Source organism: Myotis yumanensis, unplaced genomic scaffold (genome assembly GCF_028538775.1).
Source record: "Myotis yumanensis isolate MYYU_CA2020_CCGP unplaced genomic scaffold, mMyoYum1.0.hap1 SCAF_4, whole genome shotgun sequence".
Taxonomy (NCBI): Eukaryota; Metazoa; Chordata; class Mammalia; order Chiroptera; family Vespertilionidae; genus Myotis; species Myotis yumanensis.
Window position 1 is genome coordinate 111,826,722 of NW_027223755.1, and position 27,861 is coordinate 111,854,582.

The 27,861-nt window shown below is 39.6% G+C and overlaps 1 protein-coding gene across 1 annotated transcript in view; it reads right to left on the reverse strand.

Moving 5' to 3' along the window:
• Positions 1 to 1,409: 1,409 nt before the first annotated feature.
• Positions 1,410 to 27,861, reverse strand: part of LOC139009570 (phospholipid-transporting ATPase ABCA3-like) — a 173,707-nt gene continuing 147,255 nt past the window's right edge. The window contains exons 19-24 of the mRNA XM_070413828.1: positions 14,763 to 14,950; positions 14,003 to 14,173; positions 13,438 to 13,628; positions 8,361 to 8,374; positions 1,933 to 1,992; positions 1,410 to 1,550 (exon numbers count right to left, since the gene is read on the reverse strand). Coding sequence (XP_070269929.1) covers positions 1,410 to 1,550; positions 1,933 to 1,992; positions 8,361 to 8,374; positions 13,438 to 13,628; positions 14,003 to 14,173; positions 14,763 to 14,950 — 765 coding nt within the window. The remainder of the gene's footprint in view (positions 1,551 to 1,932; positions 1,993 to 8,360; positions 8,375 to 13,437; positions 13,629 to 14,002; positions 14,174 to 14,762; positions 14,951 to 27,861) is intronic.

Genomic DNA, 27,861 nt, shown 5'->3' on the forward strand with positions numbered 1-27,861 from the left:
GGCCACAGCTCCCAGTGGCCCAGCACGCTGACCCTGAGGGCATTTCCTGCTGCTGGCAGGTGTGAAACAGGCCTGGCCCAGGGCCAGCCCACATCCCCACCTTCTCTTCAGATTTGTTTCTTCCCTGGGTAATGTCCCTTAGCCTTAGGCTCAGGGCATGCTCTTTAGGTGCCTCCTGACAGCTAACCCTGTGGCCGTGCTCCGCAGAGGACCTGGTGCACAATATCTTTTGTTTCTTGCTGGAAGACGCAGAGGTGAGCTGGGGGCAGGGAGGGACAGTGGGAGGGGCTCCCAGAGGAAGGGAATGTCTTAAAGGGTCAGGGAGGAAGCCAACTGGGAGACTAGATGCAAGAGCTACTAAGTAGCTTCTCTCCCCCTTTGAATCGCGGCTAGCCCGGGAAACACATTTTACAATTACAGAAATCGCTTTTGGGAGACCAATGGTAGTGTGGGAATGGGACTCACAGGAGGTTATATTTAGCTAAAAACAATAGAACAGAGAATACCTTGTGGATGTCATCTTGTACTGTAAGACTGAGACAATGAAAACCTTGAACAAACCATCCCAAAATAGAGCAGCTTCATGGACTCTTTCCATCTTGCAATTCAACAAGGCTCATCCCACTGGCTGCTCACCTGCCCATATTTTGGAGAAATGATTAGACTTCCGTTGTTCATGGGGACTCCAGCTGTCCAAACAAGAATCAGAAGAGCTCTCTATCTACCTCTCTCTCCACCTCATTTCTCCATCTTTTCTTCTTAATCAGAGGTAGGCAAGGGTAGGAAGGAAACATCCTATTTTCAAAGACTGTTTTTGCTTTATGTTCTTGGACTCTGCGTGGTCTTCGTGCAAACATCATCTTACAAATATAAAATCTTGGTTTGAGTTTTGGAAATAACCCAATTTACCCCTTAAACTTTGCTATTTATTTTAATTAGATTATTTTGGGGTGTAACATTGGTGAGTATGTGTGTGTGTGTATGCATGTGTGTATGCATGGGAAATATGCTTTGTTCCAGGCATAATGCTTCTCTTACCCATAACTCAACTTAAAAATAAATCTCCTGGTCTTCCAGCTGTCCCATCTAACAGCGCCATCATTTCTGGATGTTTCTGTTCAAACACTCAGAATTCTCAGAAATAGGTTGTTCCCACCTTGATGAACGCTGGTCTTACATATTTCTAGGAGAGAGAGCATGAATTTCACCACATGTCTTTAGATCTGCACATGCTGGCTTCACAGGCCACCCATGTAAGTCTGCAAAGAAGGGACATATGGTCCTTTGGGGGACTCTTTATTCCATAAGCATATTTACACCAACATCTACACGCGCACAGGAATGCCCCCTACGTATCCAGGTGTAGCAGAGAGAGGCTAAGAAGACAGGCCTCGGGTTGGAACTGAATCTCAGGGCACCTCCTTGTTGCCGTCAAGTCCATTGTTCTCTAGGTTGGCAAAGGTCAGGAAGACTTGTTCCAGCGTTATCTGACTGACAGAATAATCTTCTAAATTGAATTGCTCTTTCGCTTCCTCCAAAACACCAAACACCTTCAACGACAGAAAAGTGCAATCACCATCGCTGTCCTCCCCTCCGGCCCCAACCCAAATGAGCCTCTCCTCCACTCCCAGCCGCTGCGAAGTTCATGTGGGGAAAAGGCACAGAGGGGAGGTGAGGACATGGGAGGACGTCATAACTGAGAACCTGAGAGGAAGCAGTTCTCTGTCCCCGTTCTGTTGATGGACATGGACTAACAATGGGCTTTAGGGAGCAGAAATTGAAGCAATTAATATCTAGAGTGTCTGAAGAGTAACCTGCAGTCTCTGCTCCTATAACAAGCGGCCATTACACATGCCTGAATAGCAAATATTTGCCCCATCATTAGTGCTCTCTTAACATGTGATGTTAGAATGGCATGATTTCTATAGTCACCTTGGACCAGCTATTGTCCTTTCTGGGAATGTAGTAGTTAAGGATCCCTTGGTTCTCCTGCTTTAATTCACTACCTAAAAAAAGAAAATATATTACACATAGGTGAGTAATCTTACAGATTTAATTTAAAATTGCCAAGATATTGCTACATTTATTAGTTATATATAATAGAACTAGGAATAGATGCCGTTATAACAAAGGTGGTATGATCAAACAGCCCACTCTCTCTGACTTACATTACATGGTTCATTCCTGTCAGCAGATTTGTTCCTGTAGAAATAGCCTTATTATGTGAGGTTTATAATAATTAAGGCTGGCTTGCAGTCACACACACACAAAATATCAGCTCACATGCCCAGTGAATGAAACCAAGCCTTCAGAAATTCTAAGGTTATCACTAGTAGACTTAATTTGTAAACATGTGCTGAGCATCTGCGCTGGGAGGATATTCAGTCTGCCTGTGTGAGGAGAAGGAGTGTTGTACAGTGTGTTTGCTGGAGAGGAGAGCAGGACAAGCACTCCTGGCTACGATTACACACCATGTGAGAGGGGCCGCCATTCATGCTCCACCCACAGGAGGCTGTATTGTTTCTTTTACAGGTAAGAAACCATTTCTAATTTAGAACGAACTGAGGTATTTACACTTAATGCATATTTGCAGATTACTGCAAATTGGATTAACTGGAATTAAAATGTATTAAAGTAAAAAAAAATACATGTTTACAGTGATGTGTGGCTTTTCTTAATAAGAATTTTAACACATGTATTATCTCCATGATCACATAAAGTTCTGTTTTTGCCTGTTGAAATACTTCAGCTAGCTTAATGAGTTATTCAAAGCGAACACTGATGAAACTACCTCATTTAGGTCAAGTAATAGTAACTCAGATAGTTCCATGTGCCACTTCCCAGCCCCTGGCCCCCATAAAAAATAACCAGTGCCGCCACTGGTATTGTGGACATTTCTTTTTTAGTGTCTTTTTATCTATGCATGTGCCCCTAAAAATTTAGGCAGAGTTTTCCTACTTTTGAACCTTATGTGAATGGAGTCACGTAGGATACATTCTTTTCTTTCTGCTTCTTTCACTCAGTTTTTGTAAGATTCATTTATGTGGTTGCATTTTGCTACAATTCATTTATTTTCCTTTCTAAACTATAATCTGGCTTCTAAATATTCCACAATGTATTTTCCATTTAGCCACTGAAACTACAGTGGGGCCTTGACTAACGAGTTTTTCTGAGATAGGAGCTGTCTCTCTGCTGATTTTTTGCTTTGAGTTGACAGAGTAATTTGAGTTAACGAGCTCCTTAACGAGCTCCATCACGGAACGAATTAAACTCGTACGTCAAGGCCTCACTGTATAAGAATATTAATCTCCAAAAAGACAGATCTTTTTCTGATGTTTCCTTGTCTGCTTTTGATGGGAATGTATTCTTTTGTTTCCTTATTCTGCTTGTCTGTGCTTATTTCTATGTATTAGGAAAACAGTGACATCTTTCATTCTTGAAGGAATGGCCTTGTATAGGAGATAAACCTTATCACTCAACCTTGCCCTAGCTTTTGATTGTCTCTTCAAACCTTTGTGATTATTTTAGTAGCCTGATTTATTATTTTTTTAAATACATTTTTATTGATTTCAGAAAGGAAGGGAAAGGAAGAGAGAGATAGAAACATCAGAGATGAGAGGGAATCATTGATCGGCTGCCTCCTGCACGCCCCCTACTGGGGATTGAGCCTGCAGTCTAGGCATGTGCCCTGACCAGGAATCAAACTGTGACCTCCTGGTTCATAGGTTGATGCTCAACCACAGAGCACACCAGCCGGGCCTGATTTATTCTCAATAGGTCTCAGGTGATCCCAGCCAGCACCTAGTTCCAGGCTGGGTGGAAGCCAGATCCTCAGGCAGCAGCTTTTAAAGTTGCAAATACAGTCCGGTGGGTCTGCCATTGTAAACACTGCTGACCTCTAGACCAGGAAATCTGGAAGTGACTCCTGGGGGACAGCTGCAAAAAATCGGCTTCAGATGAGTGTGTAAGTTCCTTTCTGGGAGAAACTAGTGAGCTGTGGAGAGGCCCCAGGATGGCGTCTCCCTCCCTCATTCCCTAAGCACCTCTATAGCCTCCTGATGTGTGGCAAGCCTGAAGCCTGGCCTCAGGTTTGAGCTCCTGGATAACTAAGGAGTCTTTTTCGTAGGCAGACTGGGGTGTGTCTCAGTGCGCTGTCTGTGCAGTGCACTGGGTGCGGTCACCAGGCTAGGGGCCCAGGAACACAAGCTCCTCTGGTCACAAGGGCAGTGTGATCAAGCGAGGTCCCTGTGTGGCCTGAACTCCCAGATTTAGTGCGGCGGGAGAAAGGCGCCCACGGCCTGACCGACGCAGAGGAAGAGCACCCGAAGAGGGACGTGCCTGGCCTGCATGCCCACCTGGGCTAGCGACGGAGAGGGAGAGCACAAAAGTGGCAGCTTTCAGCACCTCCACTACCCAAGAAAATCTCAGCTGGCCCCTGACCCTCACAGTGGTTCTCAACCTTCTGGCCCTTTAAATACAGTTCCTCATGTTGTGGTGACCCCCAACCATAAAATTATTTTTGTTTCTACTTCATAACTGTAATGTTGCGACTGTTATGAATCGTAATGTAAATATCTGATATGCAGGATGGTCTTAGGCCACCCATGTGAAAGGATCATTCGACCACCAAAGGGGTCGCGACCCACAGGTTGAGAACCACTGCTAGTAGATGCTTTAAGATTGGGAAATGGTAAGAATTCCTTTTTTTACCGCAGTGTAGTATTCCATTGTGTAGATATACCACCGTTTTTTAATCCACTCATCTGCTGATGGGCACTTAGGCTGTTTCCAAATCTTAGCTATGGTGAATTGTGCTGCTATGAACATAGGGGTGCATATATCCTTTCTGATTGGTGTTTCTGGTTTCTTGGGATATATTCCCAGAAGTGGGATCACTGGGTCAAATGGGAGTTCCATTTTTAGTTTTTTGAGGAAACTCCATACTGTTCTCCACAGTGGCTGCACCCATCTGCATTCCCACCAGCAGTGCCTGAGGGTTCCTTTTTCTCCACATCCTCGCCAGCACTTGTTTGTTGATTCGTTGATGATAGCCATTCTGACAGGTGTGAGATGGTACCTCATTGTTGTTTTGATTTGAATTTCTCAGATGATTAGTGACTTTGAGCATGTTTTCATATGTCTTTTGGCTTTCTGAATGTCCTCTTATGAAAAGTGTCTATTTAGGTCCTTTGCCCATTTTTTGATTGGATTATTTATCTTCTTTAAGTTGTATGAGTTCTCTGTCAATTTTGGAGATTAAACCCTTATCTGAGATAGCAGTGACAAATATGTTCTCCCATGAAGAGGGCTTTCTTGTTTTGTTGGTGGTTTCTTTTGCTTTTTATTTTGATGTAGTCCCATTTGTTTATTTTCTCCTTAGTTTCCATTGTCCTAGGAGCTGTGTCAGTAAAAATATTGCTTCAACATATGTTTGATATTTTGCTGCCTATGGATTCTTCTAAGATTTTTATGGTTTCCCATCTTACATTTAAGTTCTTTATCCATTTTGAGTTTATTTCTGTGTATGGTGTAAGTTGGGGGTCTAGTTTCATTTTTTTGTATGTTTCTGTCCGATTTCCCCAACACCATTTATTGAAGAGGCTGTCTTGACTCCATTGTATGATCATGCCTCCTTTGTCAAATACTAATTGAGCATAATGGCTTGGGTCGATTTCTAGGTTCTCTGTTTTGTTCCATTCATTGGTCTATATGTCTTAGGCCAGTACCAGGCAGTTTTGAGAATAGTGGCTTTGTAATATAGCTTGATATCTGGTAATGTGATCCCACCAACTTTGTTCTTCTTTCTCAGGATTGCTGAGGCTATTTGGGGTCTTTTTTTATTCCAGATGAATTTTTGGAGAGTTTGTTCTTGGTCTTTGAAATATACCATTGGTATTTTAATGGAGATTGCATTGAATCTGTAGATTCCTTTGGATAGTATGGGCATTTTAATGATGTTGATTCTACCAATCCATGAACACGGCATATTCTACCAGTTGTTTATATCTTCCTCTATCTCTTTTTACAATGTCCTGTAGTTTTCTGAGTACAGGTCTTTTACCTCCTTAGTTAAATTTATTCCTTGGTATCTTAATTTTTTTGTTGCAATGATAAAGGGAATGTTTTTTTAGTTTCTCTTTCTGTGAGTTCATTATTGGTGTATAAAAAAGCCATAGATTTCTAGTTGTTAATTTTGTATCCTGCTACATTGCCAAATTCTTTTATTAAGTCTAATAGTTTTTTGATGGAGTGTTTGGGTTTTTTATGTGAATGATGACAGTTTTATTTCTTCTTTTCCAATTTGGTTGCCTTTTATTTATTCTTCTTTTCTGATCACTATGGCTAGCACTTCCAGTACTACGTGTGACAGGAGTGGTGAGAGTGGGCATCCCTGTCTTGTTCCTGTTTTTAGGGGAAATGGTTTTAGTTTTTGCCCATTGAGTATGGTGTTGGCTGTAGAGCATTATGCTAAGCAAAAAAAGCCAGTCGGAGAAAGATTAATATCATATGATCTCACTCATTTGGGGTAATATAATGAATAACATAAACTGATGAACAAAAATAGAGCCAGAGAAAAAAAATATTCTAGAATATAATAGAAGTAATCCTGTTATTTGTAGTTTTTTTTATATTTCCTCTAACTTTTGTGATATTATACTATGTTAGTACAGTTTTGGTAATATTATTATATTAATTTTTTTCTTGAAATATTAATGTTTATTGCATGTAATATTATATTTAAATAGTTTTTCTTGAAATATTAATGTTTATTGCATGTAACATTATTATATTTAAAATAATTTTTCTTGAAATATTAAAAATCATAAAATAAAATAAAGATATTTTAACTAAAAAAATAAAAAAGAGTACCTACCAAATAGAATTGTAATGAGTATTAAATGTGTTCATATTGATAAAGCATTTAGTGCCTGACACATACTGTTATCCTAATATTAATTAATTGATAAATCTTCTTTGTTAAGTTCCCAAGATAAAACTCTTGACACGTGGATATAGTTGTTCAGAGAATGGACACATTTTTATGCCTCATATCAGCAAGTGTAATCATTTTATGATGTTAGAGGAATGTGAAGGAGCCCACAGAGAAGGTGGTACAAATGTGTAACCAAAAAAGAAAGCCCTAATAGAGGTAAATAAGTGAAGCTACTATATGTTCCAAAATCTACAGTGACTCACATGTGGCCATAAATATTTAAATCAATTAAAATAAAATAAAAATTAGGTTCCTTCGTTGCACTGGCCACGTTTCAAGTGTTTGATAACCACAGGTGGCTAATGGCTACCACATTGGACAGCACAGATCTAGAACATTTCAATCAGGACAGAAAGTTCTATTGTACAATACCATTTCACATTTTTAAAGATGGTCCCATTTCATGGAATTCAACTTTTATTTCAACTAAGGCAATTTCTAAATGTGTGATTTGTCAGGCTTTCTACAAAAAGAGGCTCACAAATTTAAAACATTTTTAAGGTACACATCCTGATTTGGAGATTCATAATTGGCAGACCCATGAAACTCAAAGCACTGGGGAAACTGAAGTCTTGCCCATAAAGTAGGCACACAGCCTCAGCCGCTCCTTCCGAGCATGCTGTGATTGTTCTGTAAGGGTGACTATCTGAATGATGGTAGAGATGTCCCTGGGAAAGCCCCAGGTGTATATTTGGCCAGATCCCTCTGGGCACTGAACAAAGAACTTTTCTATTGGGAGAAAGGAGGCAAAAATGGAGGTATCACTCAACTTTCCTTCAATATTTGTCTACATGTTGGTTATTACAATTGAAGTAGATGGAATCAAGAAATATATGTAGGAATCAAATATCCACTAGACAATTTGTGATGAGTTGATTTAGTTTTGCCAGCAATTTCCTGATCCTTATCTGCAGACACTGTTTACCAGCCACTTTTAATGGATTTTGTGTAGACTCAGATACGTCTTCCTAAACTATCTCTTGTTCACTTCATAAAGTTCAGAACTAAAGAAATCCTCCAGCGCCGAAACCGGTTTGGCTCAGTGGATAGAGCGTCGGCCTGCGGACTGAAAGGTCCCAGGTTCGATTCCGGTCAAGGGCATGTACCTGGGTTGTGGGCACATCCCCAGTAAGAGATGTGCAGGAGGCAGCTGATCGATGTTTCTCTCTCATCTATGTTTCTAACTCTCTATCTCTCTCCCTTCCTCTCTGTAAAAAATCAATAAAATATATTTAAAAAAAAAAAAAAAGAAATCCTCCAGGAATTGTTATAGACACTTACCTGGACTAGGCTGATTTCATTCTACTATTGTGGTCATGGTTTTGATACTTATACTTGGAAAAATCCAATAAGTATCCCTTTCCACCCATTGTATGTTACCTTAGGAAGACAGATTTTTGTCTAGAACAGGGGTGGGCAAACTTTTTGACTCAAGGGCCACAATGGGTTCTTAAACTGGACCGGAGGGCCAGAACAAAAGCATGGATGGAGTGTTTGTGTGAACTAATATAAATTCAAAGTAAACATCATTACATAAAAGGGTACGGTCTTTTTTTTTTTTTTTTTTAGTTTTATTCATTTCAAACGGGCCGGATCCGGCCCGCGGGCCGTAGTTTGCCCACGGCTGGTCTAGAACATGTTCTAGTATAAAGGGAGTGGCCACGGGAAGGCCACAATCTATCATAGTGCCTAGAATTATATCATTATCTATAGTAATAAAAGCATAATATGCAAGTTGACTGAACAACCAAACAGCAGAACGACTGTCTGGACGACCTTACGGACGACCACACTATGACACGCAGGCCAGCCAAGGTGAGTGCAATGCAATTGGCGAGGGGCCTCTGCCATTACCCCACGATTGCCCAGGCCACCCTCTGCGGGGCAATCAATGGGAGGGCTCTGTGATTGATCTTCCCAAAGAGGGATGCCCAGGCCACCCTCTGCACTGCGATTAATTGCAGAGCCCCGGCTGGATGGGCGGGGCCTCCCTCTTTGGGGCCATCGATCAGCCCCTGCCCCCCCCCCCCCCCCCCGCAATTGATTGCCCCATAGAGGGAGGCCCAGGCCACCGGCCAGCAGCGCTGTGGCAGGTGTGCAGGGCGGCCAGCGATAGCCCCGCAGAGGGAAGCCCAGGCCAGCCAAGCAATCGGACCCCACACTTGTTGCCTGCATAGGGAGGCAACTGGTGGCATGGGAGGGGGGCAGCACCGCACAGATCACAAGCAGTGGCAGTGGTGGGGGCAGGGCCAGCTGCCAGCAGCCAGGGGAAGGAAAGCCCTGATAGGCCTTGATTACTGCCCAGGCCTAGGGACCCTACCCGAGAGGTCCCGGATTGCGAGAGGGTGCAGGCCGGGCTGAGGGACACCACCACCCCCACCCCCATGCACAATTTTGTGCACTGGGCTTCTAGTTGATATAATATTTGATGATATAATACCTTATACTTGCATAAAGTGCATTTATTGCCCAATACTTTTACATCATTTCACTTAATCCTCACAATAATCTTATGCTTAAAATAATTATCTACATTTTTACAGATAAAAAAACAAAGGTTGGCAAGGGAGAGAGAGTATAAGTCACTAGATTAAAGACACCAATGAAGGTAGCAGATCTGAGACCTGAACACTTTAATTCCAAGGCCACACACACACACACACACACACAAAAGATTAGCAAATAAGCCTTCACACATAATCCACATACCTCTCAAACTGCTGCTGCCCTTGCACCAGGTCCTGGGACATGTTATCCCCCCAGAAGAAGTATCTCAGATCCCACAACCCCACAACCTCCAACCCCTAGGCATAGCCTTATTGATTTCCAATGGAAAATGTTCTGGAGGGCCTCGTCTCTTCAGTGCAGGTCCCAAGGTTTGGAGTACTCAGTGTGGGCTCGAGCCTCTCGCTCCTAGGGAGAAGCTCTGAGGCATGGGGATCCCTCCCTGTTGTGGAATCTCTGCACCAGGGGTGGTTTTAGTGAGACTGTGCCTCTGCCGCTCCCACACATCTCCATGTGGCCCTTGTATTCCTTGTGTGGAAAAAGCTTTTCAGCTAGTTTTTAGTCTTTTTCAGCAGAAATTGTTCCACACATAGCTGTAGATTTGGTCATAATCTTCTATCTTGGACCCCAGAAAAACTTTCTTAGCTTTAGGATTTGTACTGTAGGGTTCCCTCTTCAGAGTGTTCTGGGATGTATTAAATCATATGACTTCTCAGTGTAGATCTTTCTCTGGTACTTTCTGCTATCTGCCTTAGCCCAAACCTAAATTAGGGATGCTCTACTCAACAGAAGATCGCTGTGTGCTCCTGCTTGGAATTAGAGGGTGCTACTGACCACCCATTAGAAGCCCCCTTCACATGGCATCTCAGCATGAGCTCCCCAACTGGAGGGTCCAGAGCTTTATCACTGATCCCAGTGCTGACAATGGTATTTGCTTCCAGGATTTGCATTTTCTTACAGCTCAGTTTCCTTTCTTTTACTTTTCTTCTTTTTTTCCTGTTTTCTCTGTTGATTGTTAAAAAGAGTTTTCTGACTTTTGTTTCTGAGCCAGTTCTCAATTAAAGATATAGGCGTTTCATTTCTACCAATTTCTTGTTTTATTTCACTAGGATGGCTTTTCAGAGTACATAATCTTCCATATGGCAGAAACAAAATCATCTTACTTGTGCATTTAAAAAATACATGGTTACTTAATTTTCCTTGAGATTATGTAGAATCATTACTAAATATTCTCATTACTTTGGTCCTTTTAAAAATATACATTCTAGATGACTTTTGTTTGTAATATTTATTTATTTTCTTTAAAAATCAATATTTAGGTATAGGTTTCATATTAATTTCTTTTTGATTCTGTCATATTTTAATGTCTATTTGTTTAAGGATATTGTGAGGAAGGACTTGGCAACAACCACCTTAGTGTTGAAACTGGGCCTCTAACCCACATTCCCATTAAAGGACACATTTTTGTGTCCACATTGTTGAGGATAGGTCTTGGGTCGGAGTTTAGTGTTTCTCTTCAGGAAGAGCAAGTTGCTAGGACAGTTGACAGTAAAAGAGGTTTTCTGGTCACAGCTTCTCATTGTGGTAATTTAGAGGCCACATGAAATAGAACTCTGATGAAAAAATTTTCAAAAATTTTTGCTGAATGAATATATAAGTCAATGGACATATCAACGTGCATGTGTCATAGGCACCTCATATTCCCTATGGCCAGCAGTGAGGAATTGTTTTCCCATATATCTGTTCTCCACATCTACTCTACCATCCATTTCTTATCAATTTTCTGATCCCCATTTATACTGTGTAATTAATCATACTATTTCCCCTTGCCTAGAGATAAACTTTTAACTCCTCAGTCTGACACACAATGGGAACTTCTGTGGTAGTTTGCTCAACCTAGAAAATTAGAAACTAAGATAAAAAACAGAACTATTAAGAACCTTGCCATGTCCCTGTTTTATGTTTAGGAAAGAGCAATAAAGGAGAGAAAGAGTTTCTATCTCTGGTAACATGTAGGCAGAGAGAGGCTTATTGATTTTAACATACAGAAGCAGACCTGTTCTTTTTAAAAAATCTTGATTGTTGAAAGAATTACACATGGCCCTTCTTTTCCCGCATGGACCCCTTCTACCCACCCCTGCCCCCTGCCAGCAGATATGTTCTTGAAAGGAGAAAAAAGCTTAGTGGTTCTTCTTTGTATTGTAATATCATGTCCTGGCTAAGACCAAAAGACCAGAGTTACATGTTCAGCTGGAGGGAAAAAGCCTTCAAACTTTGCATGGATGTTATATAAAAGCTAGAGGCCTGGTACATGAAATTCGTGCACTGGAGCAGGGGTCCCTCAGCCTGGCCTGTGCCCTCTCACAGTCCAGGACCCCTCAGGGGATGTCCGCCTGCTGGCTTGTGGCTTGATGGCCTTCTGCTGCTGCACGAGCTTCAGCAGCTGCTGCACGTGCATGGGTTGGGTCACCATGGTCTGTCCTGTGAACACCATCGAGTGGGTGAGTCAAATGCGGAGGCAGGCTCACCCTGAGTTCCTTGCACTTCCCTGAGTCACTGAGTTGTCCTGACTGACTGCCTTCTACAGAGAACGGCACCAGTATGGGGCCCAAGCCAGCAGTCGGACATCCCTTTCGCAGCCCAGGACCCCTCGGGGGATGTAGCAGTGCACCAAGTGGCAGGCAGCCAAAGAGGAGCCAGAATTGGGGCCGGGTGCCGTGCCATTCATGCTCATCCCGACCCACTGTGCCTGTTGCCGCCGCTCAGTACTGCTGCTGTGGAGTCAGGAGAGGCTCCCGCCATGGTAGCTGCACTAACCAGCTGTGAGCCCGGCTTCTGGCTGAGCAGTGCTCCCCCTGTGGGAGCACACTGACCACCAGGGGACAGACGCTCAATGCAGGAGATGTCCCCTGGTGGTCAGTGTGTATCATATCAACCAGTTGTTCTGGTCATTCCACCATAACAGTCACTTAGGCTTTTATATATATCCTATCTAATAAAAGAGTGGTATGCAAATTGACCGTCACTCCAACACACAAGATGGCTGCCCCCATGTGGTCAAAGATGGCCACCCCCATGTGGACACAAGATGGCCAGCAGGGGAGGGCAGTTATGGGTGAACAGGCCAGCAGAGGAGGACACTTGGGGGTGACCAGGCCTGCAGGGGAGGACAGTTAGGGTGGACCAGCTCTGAAGGGGAGTACAGTTGGGGACAACAAGGCTGGCAGGGGAGGGCAGTTGGGGGGGACCAGGCCTGCAAGGGAGAGCAGGTCGGGGCAACCAGGATGGCAGGGGAGGGCAGTTAGGGCCAACCAGGCTGGCAAGGGAGGGAAGTTAGGGGTGACCAGGCCATCAGGGGAGGGCAGTTGGGGGCGACCAGGCTGGCATTGGAGGGCAGTTAGGTGTGACCAGGCTGGCAGGGGAGCAGTTAGGTGTCAATCAGGCTGGCAGGGGAGTGGTTAGGGGGGATCAGGCTGGCAGGCAGTAGTAGTTAGGGGCAATCAAGAAGGCAGGCAGGCGAGTGGTTGGGAGCCAGTAGTCCTGGATTGTGAGAGGGATGTCCCAGATTGGAGAGGGTGCAGGCTGGGCTGAGGGACACACCCCGCTACCCCATGCACAGATTTTGTGCACCGGACCTCTAGTATATAGATAATTGAGAATTATGATGATAATTGTGACTTAGAGATATAATTTACATGGACAGAAGAAATCCAAATCTGTCTTATTGAAGTGATATAAGAATTTAGTGTGAACCCTTTTTCTGTGTGTGCAAAATTTCTTAGCATAACCAGACACAAGAAGTTATAGAAACAACAATCCCAAAAGGAATTATATTGGTAATCCACAGCAACAGTTACTGAAGACATAAAACATATGCATAGTGAGAACAACACATATGATATAATACATCTTGAACAAAACAGCCCAATCTAATTTACCTGGGAATGTCATTGTGATGAAATCTTTAAAATCATTTAATGTATGCTTGTGTGTATCAGTCTTGACCTTGACCTTTAGGATGTAAACATCGCCAAACTTGTTCTTGAGGTGCTGAGGGCTGCCCAGACACACAAACTTTCCCTTCACCATGATGGCCAGCCTGGTACAGTAGGCATCACATTCCTCCATTCTAGCAAAATAAGGTACCAGAATAATGTAAAATTGAAACATTCCCTGTTGGAGGACCTTCTATAATTCAGGATTTTGTGATTCTATTTCTAAAGGGAAGTGGAATTTGCCAATCATAAAGCTCATACTTGAGAAGTGGAAATTTTTCAAATAATGAGTATGAAACCCTCACATAGAACATCTGAACTCCTTGTCCTCTCCCCACTCTTGGTTATGTAACTTAATGGATTCTTGACTCTTCCACTGATTAGGATTAATGAGGAACTCACATTCTCAAGCAAGTTTGCTGTCCAATATTCCTAGCCCCAAATAATTCTCTTGAACAACCACTACAATGCTTGCCAACCCTCTTCCAAGCCTCCCAATGAGTCACACCTGTGGGAGGTTATAATAATGGTTTTTCCACTTTCACGTGCTTGCATCACAGCATCCCAGAGCAGACGTCGGGCTACTGGGTCCATGCCAGTTGATGGCTCGTCCAGTAAAATAATTGTGGGTTTTCCCATCAGGGCAATAGCAGTACTCAGCCTACGTTTGTTTCCTCCACTTCATGGTCATAGAAGGAGAGAGAATGCAGGGAAAGGGAAGGATATATAAATCAGTTGCTTATAGGATAGTAACATTTCAAATGTTGAGATTCTCAGCAAGCACAAAGCATGGATATCCACGGTGCTGGTTAAATGTGACTTCAATGAGGTAGCAGGCTCAAGTACTGGAATGGAAAGGAGTGACTGTTATGTAACTGATTTTAGCAGTATTATCACTGACATTTATTTACTAGTTCTTAGGGTGTTCTGATTTCCCAGGTACATAAATCCCACCATAATTTGTTGGGACACAAAGAACCATGTGGCCACTAGGAAGAATAAGATGCTCCCCTTTGAGATTCAGAGGCTATGGTTCAATCATAACTAGGATTTTGAGTTTCATCTCTGTATAGGAAAGACATGGAACCACATTGACCTGTCTTATTACTGCATTTTAACCTAACAACTCATTAGACAGTTTCACAATTAAATAACTGTGTGATAGAGGGAATTAGGTGATGCTGTAAGCATTTATTTCAAACATCAGAAGCACAGGGAAGCATCACAACATTAGCAGCCACAATGAAAAGATCAGTATATTGACTCACCTATAGGTTCTGATAATCCTGTCAGCATGGGACTCCAGTTGCAGTGAAGTCAACCATTTGCTCACATACAGCTGAATCTGGGACTCCGAGACTCCCCATAATCTGGCATACATGATCATTATTTCCCGACCAGTCATATATTCCAGCAAGGCATCAGACTGAGGACAATAGCCAACTCTTGACTTCACCTGATTATAAGAATTGCCTTGATAAGGACCCAAGTCATCAGTCCCACTGAGCATTTTTTTAATAAGATAGAAGACCTTCACTTCTCCAGGCTATGCTTCTAAGTGTACTACCAAGAATTTTCTTTTCTAAAGACAACAAAATTATGATGAGTGGATCTATTGTCTCAAATTAAAATAACAGATTCCCCAATTCAGTTTTAATAATCTGGAGGATGAAGAAGTTAGAAATAAAATCCTATAGCACCATTGAATTTGGAGCATTAGAATATTAGATTCTCCCCTCATTAATGAAGAATTCTAAGGCACATGGCCACAAGGGATGTTCTGGCCCTGCACAGGTTGCACAGTCATTGTAGACCTCGTTTCATAGGAAGGTTGAACTGGAAACAAGCCTTTCCCACGCTCATAAGCAGGGTAAATCAATGAGTTGCTTTATCAGTTAACCAAGCCTTTTGTATATTTGTCTTCAGATGTACATAGACTACATATCCAGAGAAAAGATGAATATTTGTTTATTAAAATTAATTAATTACATTTTAAATAAAGTTATTTTAAATAAGTAAAATTCGTAGCTTTTCTCTGGGATTTTATTAATTCATTTACAGCGATCCTAGACTCTTGGCAGAAATTAACTAAACTCTTTATTCTAGATATGAAATTATTCTCTCATATAATTTTTGAACATAAATGAGCTACATGAAAAGATAAGTCAACAAACTAGGAAAAAAATAACATGAATTCCAATACCAGAAACATCTGTAATAACTTCAGGTATTGGGATTAGTAGATCGGATGAAAAAAATGATAGTAGTTATTATATTTAAATAAATTTTAAAAGTTTAAAACTATTTAATAAAAGAGGAAAGTATAAAGTCATGTAGACCTTTTAGAAATGAACCATATATCTAAATATCTAGAAATGAAAAAAAAGATTCATGTTACAATTTCTGTGAATGGGTTGAATTAATTACAATGGAAGAAATTAATCTGCTGAAGATAGGTCATAAGAAAGTTCCTAGAATGCAGCACAAAAATAAAAAGTGGGGAACGAATAAAATAACACTGAGGGATTAGGATGATAAACTAGAGATATCACATCTGGATAATCAGAATTGCATCTGGACAAAAAGATGGGAACAAGAAAAATATCTGAAAACTAATAAAAATTATACAGAACTAATTTAACATATTAATGAATTCAAGAATGCCAATAACTTTCAAGAGAATACAAATTTAAAGATCCACGTCTAAGTACTTCATATTGAAGCTTATGTAAAACAAAGAGAAAAATTATAAAGCAGCCCATAGAGGAAAAAAGATTATAATATAAAGTATGTCATACTGACAGCTGATTTCTTAAAGGTAGTGGTGGAAGCTAGGTGATAGTGAAACAACATAATAACTGGCTCATTAAAAATAATTGCAGCCCTAGCTGGTTTGGCTCAGTGGATAGAGCATTGGTCTGTGGACTGAAAGATCCAGGGTTCAATTCAGGTCACGGGCACATGCCCAGGTTGCAGGCTCAATCCCCAGTAGTGGGCATGCAGGAGGCAGCCAATGGATGATTCTCTCTCATCATTGGTGTTTCTATCTCTCTCACCATCTCCCTTCCTCTCTGCAAACAATAAAAATATATTTTAAAAATAATAATAATTGCAAACCTCAAATTCTACACACAGTGAAAATATCTTTTGCCAGTGAGGGTGAATTAATGGCATTTGCAGAAAGAAAGTGAAAACAAATAATAAAAGGTTTTCCCCTGAGATTGAGATGCAGAAACTGTCTGCAATTGCCATTGCTGTTCAATGCAGAGTAGAGGTTCTAGCCCTTGCTGTAAACAAGGGAAACAAACATAGGATTGGGAAGGAAAACAAATCTTTGCTATTTGCAGGTGGTCATGATTGTGTAAGTAAAGATTCTAATAAAATTTATAAATAAATATTAGAATTAATAGAATTTAGCAATTTTGTTGAACAAGTTTAGTACTTAAAGTCTATTGTAATTCTATAGACCATCAATAAGGCATAAAAATAAAATCATTTAAGTTAATATTAAAACAAGATATATTGAAATAAATTGTACACAATAAGCTGAATTCTTTTATTAATGTAACATCCATGCACCACTATTAAACTATTATTCTGAGGCACTTACTGAGAAAGAAATTTATGGAAATGACATATGTACTATAAATATGTTAATCTTCTGGAATGCCCACTCAAAAATCTCAGTAAGTATATGCAAAGATAGGATATTTCCTCAATATATCTATAATTTTTAAAAGTTCAAGAATAACCAAAGTAACATTGAAGAACACTTTTCACTATTAAATATTATGACTTATTATAAGACTACTATAACTAAGAAAGTGTAGTACTGGCTAAAGGCTAAACAAATAAACCTACGAAAAACAACATAGTCCAGAAACTGACTCATATTTAGGTAATACTTAATAGTTGACAAAGTTGACATTGTAGAGGAGTTGGAGCAATGACAATCTATCACCAAAATGTGCTGGGTCAACTGGCTATATGTTAGGAAAAAAATGAATATTTACCCTTATGGACAGTATGCAGATGAATTATAGATTTAAAGGTGAAAGGTAGGCCTTGGCTGTGAACCCACGACTGGGACTCCATCCTCCACAGAGGCAGGTTCTATCTAGTTTTCAGATAGAAACACCAGAAGATGGCAGCATAGGTAAACACCGGAGATTGCTGCCTCGCACAACCACTTCAAAAATACAACTAAAAGATGGAACGGACATCACCCAGAACCACAGGAAGGCTGGCTGAGTGGAAATTCTAGAACTAGAAGGAAAGAGAAAAGCATACCGAGACTCAGAGGAGGCACAGTGCGGAAGGAAAATACTAAGGTGCGGAGTGCATGCGGAGCGGGCTGGCGGAAGAGGGCGCGGTTGTCTGTTACAATTGGGAGGGAGTCTCAGACTCTGAGCTCCAGATCCGGGCGAGTCTCTAGGGACCCAGACTCATACGGGAGAAGTGGGACAGTCTGGCATCGGTCGGAACTCAAGGGTAGCTTTCTCTCTGAGGTTTGCAGCAGTTGCTGGGACACTAAGAGGCAGAGCCTCTGGGGATGGGACTGAGAGCAGCCATAACTGCTCACTCCACCTGCCCTGTTGATCCCGTGGGACCCGCCCCGCCAAGCCCTGTGCAGAGCCATTTGCCGGATAGCCTCAGGCAAAGGCTAGATTAGCACCTCCCTAGAGGACAGAAGTTCTCCCACTGCAGACACAGCTGATTCTCACAGCCAGTTGGCCTGGAGGTCAAATCCCTCCCAGTATTACCTACAACAATCAAGGCTTAACTACAACAAGACTACGCACAAAGACCACTAGGGGGTGCACCAAGAAAGCATAAAAAATGCGGAGACAAAGAAACAGGACACAAATGTCAGAAATGGAGGATATAGAGTTCAAAACCACACTTGTAAGGTCTCTCAAGAACTGTCTAGAAGCCGCTGATAAATTTAGGAAGGCCCTCGAAAAGACTGGTGAGACCGCCGATAAATATAGTGAGATCCTCAAGAAATCTAATGAGACCCTTGATGTTGTGATAAAGAACCAACTAGAAATTAAGCATACACTGACTGAAATAAAGGATATTATATAGACTCCCAACAGCAGACCAGAGGATCTCAAGAATCAAGTCAACGATTTGAAATACAAAGAAGCAAAAAACACCCAACTGGAAAAGCAGAATGAAAAAAGAATCCGAAAATACAAAGATAGTGTAAGGAGCCTCTGGGACAGCTTCAAGAGTACCAACATCCAAATTATAGGGGTGCCAGAAGAAGAGAGGGAGCAAGATATTGGAAACCTATTTGAAGAAATAATGACAGAAAACTTCCCCTACCTGGTGAAAGAAATAGACTTACAAGTCCAGGAAGTGCAGAGAACCCCAAACAAAAGGAATCCAAAGAGGACCACACCAAGACACATCATAATTAAAAATGCCAAAAGCAAAAGAGAAAGAGAGAATCTTAAAAGCAGCAAGAGAAAGAAACTCAGTTACCTACAAGGGAATACCCATACGACTGCCAGCTGATTTCTCAACAGAAACTTTGCAGGCCAGAAGGGAGTGGCAAGAAATATTCAAAGTGATGAATGCCAAGAACCTACAACCAAGATTACTTTATCCAGCAAAGCTATCATTCAGAATTGAAGGTCAGATAAAGAGCTTCACAGATAAGGAAAAGCTAAAGGAGTTCATCACCACCAAACCAGTATTATATGAAATGCTGAAAGGTATCCTTTAAGAAGAGGAGGAAGAAGAAAAAGGTAAAGATTCAAATTATGAACAACAAACATGCATCTATCAACAAGTGAATCTAAGAATCAAGTGAATAAATAATCTGATGAACAGAATGAACTGGTGATTATAATAGAATCAGGGACATAGAAAGGGAATGGACTGACTATTCTTGGGGGGGAAAGGGGTGTGGGAGATGCGGGAAGAGACTGGACAAAAATCGTGCACCTATGGATGAGGACAGTGGGTGGGGAGTGAGGGCGGAGGGTGGGGTGGGAACTGGGAGGAGGGGAGTTATGGGGGAAAAAAAGAGGAACAAATGTAATAATCTGAACAATAAAGATTTAATTTAAAAAAAAAAGAAACACCAGAGGCAGGGTTAGAAAATGGTGGCCCAAAGTTTTAGCCCTAGGCACTGCAGCCAGGCCAGCAGCCATCACCACAACTGCATAAGCAGCCATCATCATGACCGCCAGAGGAGCAGCCGCTGCCCTCAAATGCCCGAGAAGCATCCGCCACCACGATCGCAAAAGCAGCCACGTGTGCAGCCACCGCTGCAAATGCCCGAGGAGCAGCCACGTGAGCAGGCATCATCGCGACTACTCAAGCCAAGCCAGCAGTTTCAACCCCAGGCCTAGTGATTGCACAAAGAACCACCAAGCCCAATGCATTGACCCTAGGAGCTGTGACCGTGCGATCTGCTGCCAAGCCCAAAAAAATTGACCCAGGAGCCATGAGTGTGCAATCCAATACCTAGATCCTTTGGTGAGAGCAAAATGGGGACACAAAAAAATAACCACCAAAAAAAGAAAAGGAGGAATCCAGAAAATGAACTAAATGAAACGGAGGCATACAATATGTCAGAAAAAGAATTCAGAATCAGGGTCATATAGCTCATAAACCAGATGGATGAGAAAATCAACAACTTATGTAAGAATCAAGCGGAAATAAAAAAAACACCATGGAAGATTTCAACACTAGATTAGAAGAAGCAGAGAACCGAATTAGTGAATTAGAAGAAAGGGCAGCAAACCCCACCCAATATGAACTGCAATTGGAGACAAAAATTAAAAGACAGGAGGAGAGCCTAAGGGAGCTTTGGGACAACATGAAACAAAGCAACATATGTATAGCAAGGGTGCCAGAACAACAGGAGGAGTAACTGTTAGAAAACCTACTTGAAGAAATAATGTCAGAAAACTTTCCTGATTTGGGGAAGAAAAAAGTCACACAAGCAGAGACCCAAGTAAGATGAACCCAAAAGACCCAGACCAAGACACACTGTAATTACAATGGCAAACATTAATGAAAAAGAGAGAATTTTAAAGGCTGCAAGAGATACAGAATGTTACCCACAAGGGACCTCTCATTAGATTATCAAATAATTTATCAACAGAAACACATCAGGCAAGAAAGGAATGGAAGGAAGTATACAAAGTGATGCAAAGCAAGGGACTGAATACAAGACTACTCTATCCAGTAAGGCTATCATTCAAAATTGAAGGGAAAATCAGGAGCTTCACAGACAAAAAACGGCTAAGGGAGTTTATCACTACCAAGCTAGCCATGCAAGAAATACTAAAGGGATTGTTTTAAAAAGAAGAAATAAAAAGGGAAGAAGTAACACAGGCACTAAAATAAAATGGCTACAAACAAGTACCTATCAATAATAACTTTAAACATAAATGCACTATATACTCCAATCAAAAGACATTGAGTGGCTGAATGGATAAGAAAACATGACCCATATATATACTGCCTACAAGAGACCCACCTCAGAACAATAGACTCACATACACTGAAAGTGAAGGGATAGAAAAATGTCATTCAGGCAAATGTAAATGAAAAAAAAAGCTGGGGTAGCAATACTTATATCTGACAAAATAGACCTCAAAGTGAAGGCCATAACAAGAGATAAGAAAGGTCACTTCATAATACTAGAGAGATCAATACAACAAGGGGATATAACTCTGGTAAACATATATGCACCCAATGCAGGAGCACCCAAATACATAAAAAAATCTCCTGGAAGATATCAAGGAGAGATTGACAGCAATGCAATCATAGTAGGGGACTTTAATACCCCATTAATATCACTGGATAAATCCTCTAGACAAAAAAATCAGAAAAGAAACATCAATCCTAAATGACTCACAAGATCAGATGGACTTAATTGACATCTTAGAACATCTTCAGAACAGCTTCACCCAAAGCTCTGGAATATATATTCTTCTCAAGTGCACATGGAACATTTTCAAAGATAGAACACATATTGGGTCACAGGCAAAGTCTCTCCAAATACAAGAAGACTGAAATCATATCAAGCATCTTCTCAGACCACAATGGCACAATATTAGAAATAAGCTACAATAAAAACAAGAAAATAAATCCAAACACTTGGATGCTGAGTAGTATGTTATTAAACAGTGATTGTGTTACCAAAGAGATCAAAGAAGAAATTTAAAACATCCTGGAAATGAATGACAATGAAAACACAACAATCAAAAATCTATGGGACACAATGAAAGCAGTCCTGAGAGGGAAGTTCATAGCATTATAGGCCTATCTCAAAAAACAAGAAAAACTGGTAATAAATTATCTAACTCTACAACTCAAAGAATTAGAATGAAAGCAACAAGAAAAGCCCAGAGTGAACAGAAAGGAGATAATAAAGATCAAAGCAGAAATAAATGACATAGAGTCCAAAAAAACTATAAAATATCAATGAAATCAAGAGCTTGTTCTTTGAAAGTATAAACAAGATTGATGAACCTCTAGCCAGACTCACCACCAAGAAGCAGCGAGAGGACCCAAATAAATAAAATCAGAAAAAATTTTTAAAAAATCTCAATAGGAATATAACTAAGGAGGAAATTGAAGCAACAATCAAAAAGCTTCCAGCAAAAAAAAAAAAAAATTAAAATTAAAATTAAAAAAAGCTTCCAGCAAACAAAAGCCCAGGACCAGACAGCTTCACAGGGGAGTTTTACCAAACATTCAAAGGAGAACTAAAACCTATCCTCCTCAGACGATTCCAAAAAATTCAAGAGGAAGGAACAATTCCAAGCTCTTTCTATGAAGCAGTATTGCCTTAATCCCAAAAACAAGATAGAGACAATATAAAGAAAGAGAATTATAGGCCCATATCCCTCATGAACATAGATGCTGAAGTCCTCAACAAAATTCTAGCAAATCAGATCCAGCATTACATTAGAAAGATCATACAGCATGACCAAGTGGGATTTATTCCAGGGATGCAAAGATGGTACAATATCCTCAAATCAATAAACGTGATACATCACATAAACAAATTGAGAGACTAAAATCACATAATCATATTAATTGATGCAGAAAAAGCATTTGACAAAATCTAACACTCTTTCTTGAGAAAACGCAACGTGGGAACAGAGGGATCATACCTCAACATAATAAAAGCCATATCTGACAAACCTACAGCCAACATCATACTCAATGGACAAAAACTAAAACCATTTCACCTAAGATCAAGAACAAGACAGGGATGCTAACTCTCACCACTCCTGTTCGACATAGTACTGGAAGAGCTAGCCATAGCAATCAGACAAGAAGAAGAAATGAAAGGCATCGAATTTGGAAAAGAAGAAGTAAAGCTATCATGATTCACAGATGATTGACATTATACTGAACATAAAAAACCCTAAAGACTCCAAAATAAATTATTAGATGTAATAAATGAATTCAGCAATGTAGCAGGATACAAAATTAACAGCAGGAAATCTATGGCATTTTTATTCACCAATAGTGAACTTACAGAAAGAGACATTTTTAAAAAATCCCATTTACCATTGCAACAAAAAATTAAGATACCTAGGAATAAACTTAACTAAGGAGGTAAAAGATCCTACTTGGAAAACTACAAGACATTGAAAAAAGAGATAGAGGAAGACATAAACAAATGGAAGAATATACTGTATTCATGGATTGGTAGAATGAACATCATTAAAATGTCCATACTACCCAGAGCAATCTATAAATTCAATGCAATCCCCATTGAGATACCAAAGCATATTTCACAGACCTACAGTAAACACTCCAAAAATTCTTATGGAACAAAAAAAAGACCCCAAATAGCTGCAGCAATTCTGAGAAAGAAGACAAAGTTGGAGGGATCTTAATACCAGATATCAAGCTATATTACAAAGCCACTGACCTCAAAATTGTCTAATACTGGCACAAGAACAGACATATTGACCAATGGAACAGAACAGAAAACCCAGAAATCGACCCAAGCCTTATGCTCAATTAATATTTGACAAAGGAGGGAAGAACATACAATGAAGTCAAGACAGTCTCTTCAATAAATGGTATTGGGAAAACTGGACAAATAACATGCAAAAAAAAATTAAACTAGAACACCAACTTACACCACACTCAAAAATAAACTCTAAATGGATAAAGGACTTAAAGCTAAGATGGGAAATCATAAAAATTTCAGAGAAATTCATAGGCAGCAAAATGTCAGACATATGTCATAGCAATATCTTTACAGATACAGCTCCTAAGGCAATGGAAACTCATGAGAAAATAAACAAATGAGACTACATCAAAATAAAAATTTTCTGCACAGCAAAAGAAACAGACTGTCAAACTTCAGAGGGAATGCAGGAAAGGGTGGGGGGGAGGATGTCGAGATCAACGAAAGGGCTTGTATGCATGCATATAAGCATAACCAATGGACACAGACACAAAGGGGGTGAGGGCATATGCAGAGGGGGCAGTGGGGGGAGGGGAGGAGACATAAGTAATACCTTAATCAATAAAGAATTTTTTAAAATATTGAAAGTGAATGATAATGCAATGCAATGAAATTATGCACGAGAACAAAGGATGTTTAATATTTAATTTAAATATTGGACTGGTGAGGAATTCTTAAACAGAAGTCATAAAACAATGAGCAAAGGGAAAAAAGAGACTGCATTGAAATTTTTTTAAAAAATCTTTCCATCTAAAGAAAAATATACAAAGCTTTTCTTCAAATAATTATTGGAGGACAGGTGATTCAATAGAAACATGGGTCAATGATTTAAATATCTAAGTTTTCAATAAATATTTGATGATCTATTCAACTTCATACATTATCAAAGAAAAAATGGAAAGTACAAAATCCCATCAAAATGTTCAAAATTAAAAGTCTAAAAGACTGTCAACACCAAATATTGGCAAGGATGTAGAATGATGGAAAGGATTGGAAGTATTGACTAAAGTTGAATATTTACATATTTTAAGATCCAGTAATTATGTATTAAAGTATATATCTAGCATAAATGTGTACATACTTGTACCAAAAAACATCATGGCAAATTAATAATAACTAAAGTTCAGAAACAATATAAATGTTTCTCAAACTTACAGTAAATAAATATATTGTTTTAGATTCATACAACTAAATATTATACAACAATGTAAATAAACAAACTACCATTATAAGTAACAATGTGGATGAAGCTTACAAACAATATTGGAATAAAGAAGCCAGGAAGAAGTATACAGTACAATTATATTCATAAATAAGTGAGACTAATGTGTAATTAAAAAGTCAGCATGGTAGTTTACATTGAATTGATTGATTAAAAATGAATATTTACATTAACAATAGATAGTAATTAATTAAAAGAGAAAACTATATAATATTTTCATATGATACCAATAAAAACCAATGGTAAAATGCTAAAAACTTGTAGTAAACTAGGCATAGAAATGAATTTTCTTAAACTGATGAAGGGTAGCTACCAAATATAATATACAGTAGAAGAAATTTAAAAGTATTCCATTCAAAAGAAAAGAAAAAAGATATCTATTATTGCCACCAGTATTCAGTATTGTACCAGTGGTCCCACTTTATGCAATAGCACAAGAAATGGGGTTTGATAATTTAAAAGAAAGAAAAAGTGTCATTATTTCTAGATTAAAAGTCTATCTAGGAAAGCCATGATAATCGTATAAAAACTGTAAAAACTAATTAGAAAATTAGTTGATCTAGGTTTCTGCATAATAAGATCAGCATGTAAAATTCAATAACATTTCTAAATACTCGCAATTTATAATATGATAAAAAAAAAAGACAGCCTTAAGAGCATAAATAAAATCAGTAAGGTATGTAAGGTACAAGGAAATAAATCTGCTAAATTGTAAAAGACTTCAGGGGTAGAGTTACAAAACAATACATATTACAGAGTGACACTAGTGAAATAGAAGGCAAGGAAGCTCCAAGTCCTTTTTCCTGGGAAAACTCTAAAACAACCAGAAAGTGACTGAAATAACTTTACCACAGTTCAAGTTTACAGCAACCAAGTGGATATCCAGAAAAATCAAGAAAAAGCTACTTCCAAAATGTTAGGAAATGTTGCGGCATGTTTACGCACCTTGCCACACCCTGCCTGTTTCAGAACAGTGTTGGTCTGGAGGAGGCAGCAGCCCATTTTCCTATTGCCTCCTTCAAATCAGAAGAAAAGCCAACCTTATTTTCAGTGGCCTAACCTGTTTGGGGAGTTGATTGAAGGACTGGTGTTGTTTTACCTCGGCCCCAAACCAGAGGGTACTTCTCATGGAAGCTGCAGGGGGATTACAGACCTGCAGACTCCTGGGCCAAGAGATTACAGGTGAAGACAGAACATCTAAGTTCCCGAAGACAAGCAGAAGTGACACTTTTTAATAAACTAAGACTTTTTTAAAAAGCCATGTATATAGAAGAATATAAAAACCCACACAAGCAGCACAGGCAAGCTGCATGCACAGAAATGACATGAGAATAACATACATTTGTACCTAGAGCTAATCCCTAGGTTTAAAACATGTTTAGCTAAATAGTGATGGCGAACCTATGACACGCGTGCGAGAGGTGACACAAGAACTCATTTTTTGGTTGATTTTTCTTTCTTAAATGGCATTTAAATATATAAAATAAATATCAAAAATATAAGTCTTTGTTTTACTATGGTTGCAAATATCAAAAAATTTCTATATGTGACACGGCACCAGAGTTAAGTTAGGGTTTTTCAAAATGCTGACACGCCGAGCTCAAAAGGTTCGCCATCACTGGTTTACAATATACTTAGCTAAATGGTGAAAAAGTGCCTTGGCACAGAGCCAGTCTCAAAAGATGGGAGAGGTGACTTGTTTTCAAAAGCCAATTTAAAAAATTGTATTGAATTTATTGGGCTGACATTAATTAATACAATTATATAGGTTTCAAGTGTACAATTGTATAATATATCATCTTTATATTGTACTGTGTGTTTACCACCCAACATCAAATCCCCTTCCATTACCATTTACCCCCGACCCCATTTAACCTCTTCTACCTGCCCCACCCCCCTTTCCCAGTAATACCATACTGGGATTTTCTTAATCCCGTTGTCTTTTTCACATAAGCCCCCCACTCCATTTCCCTCTGACAGCTGTCAGTCTGTTCTCTATATCAATGAATCCATTTATATTTTGCTAGTTTGTTTGTTTGGTTCATTAGATTCCACAGATAAATGAAATCATATGGTAGCTGTTCTTCTCTGACTGGCTTATTTCACTTAGTATAGTACCCTCTAGGACCATCATTCTTAGCAAAAGATAAGATTTCCTTCTTTTTTATGGTGAAGTAATATTCCATTGTATAAATGTACCACAGCTTTTTTAATCTACTCAGCTACTTATGAGCACTTCCAAAGCTTTGCTATCTATAATAATAAAAGCATAATATGCTAATTAGACCAGATGTCCTTCTGGATGACCTTCTGGATGAAGTCAGGGCTGAGAAGGAAGCCCAAGTCCCAGGTGCTAGAGGAAAGCCAGTGCCGGCTGCCGGGGGAAGGAAGGCATACTCTTGCATGAATTTTGTGCATCAGGCCTCTAGTTGTAAATAATGCTTCAACGAACATAGGGATACATATATTTTTTAGGATTAGTATTTCACTTTTCTTTGGATATATTCCCAGAAGTGGAATCACTGAGTCAAAGGCAGTTACATTTTTAATTTTCAAAAGCCAATTTTCAAGACATAAGTAAACATGAAAATAAGCTCAAACAATTGAAAAAAATAAATTGGCATCAGACTTACTAGATAGAGATTTAAAAATAACTCTCTTAAATATGCTTAAAGTACTAAAGAAAATATGGAAAATTATACATAAACAAATGGAAAAATCACCAAATAAACATTATAAAATGAAAACAAAGAGAAAATTGGGACCTGAAAAATATAAGTGAATTTAAAATTCACTAGAGGGGTTCAACAGCACATGTGAGCAGGTATAATAAAGAATCTGTGAACATGATGAGTATAGAAAATTTGAAATTATTCAGTATGACTTGTAAGAAGAAAAAAGAATGAAGAAAAGTAAAGAGACCTTAAAGAACTTATGGCACACCATCAATGAGAGCAATATATATATTTTGGTGTCTCAGAGGAAGGTGAGAGAAAGAAAGAGGAGGAAAGGTTATTGAAAGAGACTTCCCAAATGTAATGAAATACATAAATTTACAAGTTCAAGAAACTTATGAATTCTAAGAAAAGTGTATGAGATCTACAATGAGACAAATAATAATGATCTCACTGTCAAAAACTAAATAAAAGAGAGGACACTGAAAACAAGGGAAAGCAGTCACAAA